The sequence below is a fragment of the Leptosomus discolor genome, chromosome 3, assembly GCF_034619465.1.
Source record: "Leptosomus discolor isolate bLepDis1 chromosome 3, bLepDis1.hap2, whole genome shotgun sequence".
NCBI classification, from domain to species: Eukaryota; Metazoa; Chordata; class Aves; order Leptosomiformes; family Leptosomidae; genus Leptosomus; species Leptosomus discolor.
Window position 1 is genome coordinate 26,537,278 of NC_141393.1, and position 8,058 is coordinate 26,545,335.

General features: G+C 53.3%; 1 protein-coding gene across 1 annotated transcript; it reads right to left on the minus strand.

Moving 5' to 3' along the window:
- Positions 1 to 2,501: 2,501 nt before the first annotated feature.
- BATF (basic leucine zipper ATF-like transcription factor) lies at positions 2,502 to 7,664 on the minus strand. Its single transcript, XM_086463298.1, has 3 exons — positions 7,599 to 7,664; positions 5,668 to 5,772; positions 2,502 to 2,880 (listed from the first exon to the last, which is right to left on the minus strand). Exons 1-3 carry the CDS (start codon positions 7,662 to 7,664, stop codon positions 2,674 to 2,676), a joined length of 378 nt encoding a protein of 125 aa, XP_086319424.1. The 3' UTR covers positions 2,502 to 2,673.
- Positions 7,665 to 8,058: the final 394 nt, after the last annotated feature.

The window sequence follows — 8,058 nt, forward strand, 5'->3', positions numbered from 1 at the left end:
CTTAACTGATGATGCCAAGAATATTGTTTAGGTTCTGGAGAGGATGTTGTTGCAAACCCATCTCTCAGTCTCACCACTTACCACTTATTTTCGTTCTGAGTTGCAGTAATAAGTCTGAGACATTACCAGTGTGTAGTCTAGCAATTCTGTGGGCATTATGCAGAACCCCACCCAGCCTGCAGGATCTCAGACTTTGAAAGCTCTGCAACAAAACTATTGACTTCGTGTCTGCGTGGGCATACATGATACATATACATCAGGGCAGGACCTTCTCCATCTGCAGCTCTAAAACAAACCTTAGCATTTTATAGCCATGAGAAAACACAAAGGTCACAGCAAGGATGGCAATTTCTTGTTACTGTAGGCAGTACTGTGTTTTAAGTCAGTGCAAGCTTTGCGGGTGCTGTGTTGCACCCTCCAGTGAGGAGCATGAGCCTGCAGTGCCCTGCACAGCAAACCCCAAGCAAGGCAGCAGTAGCTTTTTTCTCGGTTTCTGTGTAACCCAGGAAGCATGGGAGCATCAGAGCCCTAAGAGGCAGCAAATGAAAAGTCTGGGAGCAAACCCACCAGAAGCTGAAGAAGCAGAAGCGAAGCCTGTAAAAACAGGGTCTTCTAGACATGCAGCAAGTTGTCTCTCCCAGGCTTAAAGTGCCAAATCCCAGAGAAAAGCAGTTTGGGAAGGGCCTTTGTAGCCTGGGTGGCTCAAAGCATGGCCTGTGTGGGAAATCGGCAGCTCCGGTTGTTGTACCAATGGATGGAGTGAAACCTACTGGTGTGAGAGAGAGGAGAGATGTGAGATACACTGAAATTGCTCCTGCTGCTTTTTTGTGAACATGGTTAGAATTTTTCTTGCTGCCCGTAGATGTATTCTGCACATCCTGTATGCAGAAACCCAGCTGCCCAGCTGGAATAACCATTGTCCTCCCCTGTGTGTGAGAATCCCCCTCGGGGCAGGAGGCAGAGCTGCACAGACAGCCCCAGTGCAATCACCCATTGCCTCAGCACTGCTTTTGGTGTTCCTGGCCACGGTGCTTCCCATGCTGGCACAGAAGCTGGAGGCAGGATGTTCACAAGCCCCTTAACAGGCCGCAGGAGAAGTCGTGGTGCCACCTGCTCCTCCCCTGATGACAGTTTGCAGAGGCATGGCAGTGTTTGGTTATCATCCCGCTAGCGTGAATCAGAGAGAGAAAACGGGCACAGCACATTGCAGACTTTTCCCAGCCACTCTTGAGGGCTGTGATGATGGGCCAAAACCCATCTGGAAATATGCTGCTTCTCTGTGCCTGAAAGAAGGATATCTACAAACTGGGTCTATTTAGCTCGGTTAAAAGCCTATGTGTCAGCAGCACTGCTTGTGGTACCCTATGCTGAAAAAAATGCAGCTGATGCTCCTTGGAGATGGCAGCAGTCCTGAGCCAGCACTAGCAAGCAGACCTGCACTGGCAGGTGTGCTTCAGCCTTGTGTGTAGAGTGGGGCTGATAGGTGGACTGCTGGCTCAGACTGGTGGGGTGTTAGGTACAGAGACCATCTGTATGGACCGGCTTGTGTTTCCAATAGATCAGACCCAGCAGACCTAATCTACTCTTCAGGTTTCATCTGCTTCAATGCATGAGGTAGTGCAGCAGGCTTTTGTGGAGCTGTGACTGGTGGGGAAGGCAAAACAGAGCAAGCTGCAGCTATGTGCCTTATAGCAGGGTGCCTTGCAGCAAGGGTCCTGCTTCCCCTTGTGTGCTCCAGCAAAGCATTGCCACCCTCTTCCACGCTGTGACATTCCTTCCAAGCTGTGCTGCTGGTTAAGCTGAAGGCTACACCAGCCCACCAAGACCTGCACGTGAGGTGACACAACATGTCTGTGCACCTCCGCACATGCAAGGGGAGCACATGGTGGTCTAGCCACCAGCAGCAGGGAGCGGAGGGGGTCAGCAGGAAAGAGACCTGTGATGCTACGTGGCACTCAGAGTCATAAGCCAGGACCAGCCCTGCAGCAAGGGGGACCCATCTCCCCCAGGGACCCCACCAGCCCACAAACCATTTCTCCTCAGCCTGCTCAGCCCATGCACACAGGCCCCCTTTCTATACGTGGGGGTCCAGCTGCTGGCCCTGGATCAGACACCGGCACTCGCAGGGCTGTTCCCTGGACTCCAAGCTCTCCCCTCCTGCTGCCTGCATCCTCACTGTGTCACACCGGGCCTTAGGAGTGGCTCAGGTCCTGTTTTGGAAACAAAGTTTTAAGCATTTTCAATCTTTATTTTACAAAAATAAACCAGTTTTTCCCTGGTACTCTGTGGCCCCCAACCTTCCCCTCCGTCCCTGCTCCCATTCCTCTCCCTGGAGCTCTGGCTGTTACGTGCCGCAGCCTGCCGCTCACACAGAAGCTGCGGTGCTGCCCGCTCCTGCGAGCATCCCCAAGCAAGCACCAGGGAAGGGGGTTGGTGCCCTTTTGCGAATGCCTTCTCTTCCCAGGATCCAAGCTGGAAACTGCCAGAAGGTGCCTACTGGTGGCTCTGCCATTTCTGCATAGGGAGCAAGTCTTTTAGGCAAGTCACTCAGAGTACACGCTTTGAGAAAGGGTGTCGGTCCGTCCGTCCCTCTCCCTTGGATGGAAAAGCGAGCCCCACAAAGTTGCTCCTCGCTGTTGGTGGAGCCGGCAGGCTGCCATCCCACTGGCTGGCTCAGTGCTGGAAGCGTGGGGAGCTGATGTGGGGCTGGTGGAAGGAGTGTGTGGCATAAAGCACCTCTGGAGGCGGCGGAGGGGATGTCAGGATGGAGCAGAGCGGTTCGTGGGAGCTCAGCATTGAGGCAAAGTGCTTCATCTCCTCTGTCAGCTGCTTGATCTCCCGGCGCAGGGCAGCGTTCTGCCTCTCCAAGTCTTCGCTCTCCTGAGGAGACAAAACCACAGAGGCTTCCTCAGCGCGGGAGCTGCAGGGATGAGCTGAGGCCACGGGGGTCGCGGTCCCGCGCCTCTCTGCCCCGCAGAGTTTCCAAAATTACATGTTTCCGGTAAATTCAGCACAGAGCCGCGCCTGGGCAAATCCCCGTCCTCAGCTGGCCGGGCCGGGCGCGGGTGCGGGCGTGATGCTGGCGGCCCCAGCCACGCTCCCCGGCCCCGGCTTACGAGAAGTGACTGTGGCGTGCTCCCGCCCAGGCTTTCTCGCTCCCTCTCACGCACACGAACGCCGCCCGGCCACTTCCCGGGCCACCCGGCCGGGGGGAGGGCACGCTGAATAACCGCCGTCTTTAACCAGAAAACCACCTGCCACAGGAAACCTGTCATTGCCCTGGAAAGAAAAGACTCACTGCTTCCTGCTAGCAGCCGGGGAAACCAGCGGCACAGTGGGGAGGAGGGGGAGATGCTTGAGTCAGAAGAAAAGAGAAACTGAGGCCTCAGAAGAACTGAATTAATACTGTTATTAATGAGAATAACAACAAAGGGGTTAATAATGATGCTCAGCCTTGTCTCAATGATCCCGAAAGCATCCCAGCCTTTGCTACCTCTGCTGCTCCAAAGGCTGGAGCACACACTGCAGTCACTGACCGACCGTGGAGCCAGCAGCCTGGGAAGGACCAGAGGAGGGAGGAAGGACGTGGCAGAAGGCTCTGCAAACCCAGCTGAGACAGCTAAAGCAGGACACAGTGCTCTGAGGTCCTGGAAAGCTGCACCACCATCTCAGCAAAGCAAACCTGTCCCCCTCGGCTCACCCCTCTGCTGCCACACTGAATTCTGATAGTGCTTGCTCTCTGTGCGCAGGTTGGAACACACCCAGCAGTTACAGAGGCTGTCACACGAGGAGCTCACACAGCAAACGAGCATCTCTCAGATATGACTGAATGCTTTGGAAATCATGACTGACGTCGAAGTCAGGAGCTGACGGGAATCACCCAGGGGCCGGGAGCCCCAGCCTCCTCATGACTCATTCCCTTCAAAACACAAGCTACAAAGCCCTGGGGCAGATGGAGCTGTTGGCTCTTTTCATACCACCATAGCTCAAGCTGAACCATGCTTTTCTGGGCAGAACCACATCAGAGAAGCAAAGTCCCTGATGCAGAGCAGACCAAAGGCAAAGAGCACTCAGGGAATGAACGCAGAGGGGTCATTATCTGCCCAGAATTGGAAAAACATTAGCAAAAATTCACCATCCATCCTCTACTTGCCTCCCTGCCTTTCTCCAGCTGCCTGCCAGGATCCTCTCTGTCTGAACCAAACTGGGTTTAGCCGCTGCTGCTCCCATCTCCATGGGAAGGCAAGGAGCGTGTGCTATCAATGCTAGCTGAGCAGCAGTAATCTCATAAGTAAGTGGTTTGTCATCTGCTCTAAGAAGAGCAGCCCAAATCTTCTTGGTGCACAGCTAGATGGGATTTTCCTGGGGAAGGATCAGAGCCCATATTCACAGAATGGTAGGAATTGGAAGGGACCTCTGGAGATCCTCTAGTCCAACATTTCACCTCTAGGATTATCTTGGAGAGAGCACCAACCCCAAGGAAGGGTGTCTTTTCACCCCTCTCAGGCACAGTCACCCAGAGCCATTGCTGCTGATGGACATAATGCAATCAGCCTAGACCCATGTCAGCTCCAGAAGGATCATCAGCTACTGAAAAAAGAGTGAAAACTCTTTGTCTTAAACCCAGGTCCAACCATGCACTGAGGGCACTATGTAAGGAGGAAGGTTCAGGACTGGCTTCTCAAGAATTCTTCCCAAAAATGGATATCTAGGGGAATATGAAGACCACTAAGTCAAAGGATGTTTTTTTGAACATAAGCCTGACTACCACTTTTCAAAGGGCAGCCAAGCCCAGGGCAGGGATAAAGAGGGTCTCTGCCCACTGCAGGCTGCGTGTTCTGCATCCTGCCCACCAGTGGCACAAAATGCATGGGACTGCACTTACCAAAATGCATAATGCAAAGGAGCCCAGCCCCTGTGCTCCGACACTGACCACACATTCTGCCCAAACACACATAGCCAGAAGTGACCATTCCTCCTGAAAAGCATATGCCTAATTCTTCACACTGAGAAGAGCCGCAGCGGTGCCCACAGTGCCACAGGAGGAGAGTGGGACAGCATTTTGAAACTAAGGGAGGGAAAATCCATGCTAAAACAACAGGAAAAGCCTCCAGGTACTGTACAGTGTTCAGATATAGAAAGGAATACAAGCACTACCATAGAGACATTTAAAAAGACTAGAAAATTATTTATATTTATTTATCTACACTGCGTAGCATCTTAGCGAACAGGCCAAGGGAGATGACCCATTCAGCTCCACATTGCACTATCAACCATACCAATGAATACAAAGCGCCACCATCTCAGCAAAGCATCCTTACGCGCTGTTGCACCACTACGTAAGTGATGGCATGAAGCACAAACACAGGGAGAGCCAGCCTGTGTGAGCCTGTGCTTTCAAAGAGCTTCTGACTGAACCGGTAATTGGTAACATCAGACTGACAGATAAAGATGGATTCAAAACTAGCTACAAAACTAAATGCTTCAGAGGCAGTCATCCTGGGCTGGGTGCTCTGCTGCGAGCGCTGACTCCTACATCCTGCCCTGGCCTCACTTTTCCTGTCCTGCCTCAACTGAGCATCTCCACTCCAAGTCCCCACGGGAAAAGCACATTGTCCCCTATGTGAGCCCTCCACACCAGGGACAGGGAAGGGTGGGAGTGCTCACCAAGTGCAGCGTGTCTGCTTTCTGGGTCTGCCTCAGGCGGCTCTTCTGGGCAGCGATGCGATTCTTCTCCCTCCTTTGGACTTTCCTCATGTCATCAGAAGAGTCCTAAGGAAACAAAGCATGGAAATGACTGGGGCATCCCCTCCCTTGCCCTGCTCCTGCAGGGCAGTAGTTGGGAAGGGGACACAGCAGATAACATCATCGAAACACAGGACACTGGATACACACCCTCAGCACCAGAATAAAGCCATACCTCAGGGAAGTGAGATGCTTTTGGCATCCCCGTTGCCAGAGGGGCAAGTCTGCTACCCTTGGGCATCCTGGCACAGCTGGGAAATGACAACTCTCCCTTCACCAAGGCACAGGCCTGGGATATAGTTTGAGGGACCAGAGTAAGGACCTCTCTCCAGAACAGAGACAATCTGAATTCCTTGTACAGAAAACCTTTCCCTTCCGCATCTCTCTGCAGGGATATGGTACTGCAGACATTCCAGCTCCTTGACTAAACCATCTTTCCAGGGATTCACCCTGTATTTTCCTCCTTTCATCCCTGTAGGTCCCACTCCCTCTCCATCACCCTTCTCCCTCACGCTTTGTTGCAGACCCTTGCAGTGCAATGTGGCCCTTGCTTTGTTTAACCAGACAGACTCAGACCTTTTGGTTTTCCCCTGGATCTCATTTGGCCCAGCTCTCAGATCTCTGTGCTTGCTGTTTTCTGGAGTCCCTTGGTAGCAATGCAATGCTGACTGCAACACTCTGAAGCCCCTTGAGCAGGGGAGAGCACAGGTCTCCAGGCTCCAAGTTATGAGCTTCATGCAGCAGCCATTCTATGCCGAGATCTGGTCCTGCTGCTGCCTGCTGACAGTTGAAACCGTCACACAGACTCTTTCATCTTCTATTTTCATATTGCACTGCCTCTTTTGTGGACTCTCTAACATTCACACCACCACTTCTCCACAGTACTACAAAACTCAGCCACAAAAGTTATCTTCCCAGCCCATCAGTCTGTCCACATCCTCTCCCCCCTCCACCCCGCCCAAGATCTTTTCTTTTCTTTGAACTTAACAGTTTTATCCTTGCCTTCAGCACCCTGCTAATGTCTCAGATATACAGCAGCTCCCATGTCCTGCAGCAAGTCCAGTCCCTATCCTTTGGAAACCCCTGTGCTTTATTCCCTTCTCCACTAGGATGCCTCCCCATCCCTGCTTGCAAGCCCAAAATCATCTGCCCTGATCATCCCTAGGATCTCTGAGCAAAGTCCCAGGTACTTGCCATTGTTGCCAGCGCTGGAGAAATGGCAAATGACAGATATAATAAAGCTTAGCCAGAAAAGGCAGTGGAAATACCTCAGACTCATGTCAGTATCTGCCAGCAAAAGACCTGCCACTAAGGTACACCGTACAACAAAACAGAATCCCTCTGTCAAGCATTACTGAGGCGAAAAACATCTCAGGCAAAACAGAAATGAAAGCAGATCCAAAGTGGCAGGGCTTTTCTGGGTCCCAAGTGCTGTCCGTGGCAGTGGGAAGCAGGCAGGCTGCCCCTGAACCATCCCGGGCCACGGCGAGGAGATGCATGCTCAGGCTCCTCGCCAGAGCACCAACTCTCACACCGGAGCTTCTTCCTGCTGCCTTCCCAGTGTGTATCGCAGGGCCCACCATGCCTGGGGGTCCCGGCCCCCCGTTGCCCCTGGCATAGCCCCAAGTAACGGGGCCTCCTCTGTCCACCCGTACCCAGCTCGGTGGCCAGGGCTCCTGCCGGGGCTCTCGGCTCTGCCCCGCATCCCTCTCCCCACAGCCGTTCCTAGAAAGCCCCGCCATACTGCGCTGTGGAAATGCCAGCAGCGGGTGCCACCCTTCCTTCTGCCCACCCGTGGCCCACTCCAAACGACTCTTCAGCTGGGGAGAGCTGGGGAGGGGTCCCCGCTTTACCTGCTTGCTGGGAGGGGGAGACTGGCTGAAGCTGCTGGAGTCGCTGCTGTCAGAGCTGTGGGGCATGGCTCCAGTAGCTGGCTCCCAGGGCCTCTTCAGCTTCCTCTGTGCTCTTGGTGTGCCTACCTTCTGTCTGGCTTCCCTTCCCTCTACCCTGTCCTCCACTGTCCCTCCCTGAGATGGCCCTTGGCTTCCCCGCTCTCGCCTGTCCCGGAGGCACACTGTCCTCCTGCCACACACTCTGCCACTTTCTCTGCCTCTCCTCTCAGAGCCTCTGCACCTTCCCTTTAGGTCACAGCCTCCTGTGGTTTCTCAGAACCTCGGGGATGCAAGCTGAAAGTCACGTGGCCGGAAACTTTAAGGCGAAGAAAAGTTACAGAAGAAGAAAAAAGAAAAAAAAAAAAAAAAAAGAAGAAGAAAAAAAAAGCACATCTGGGAAAAATGAGCTTCAAAATAGCCT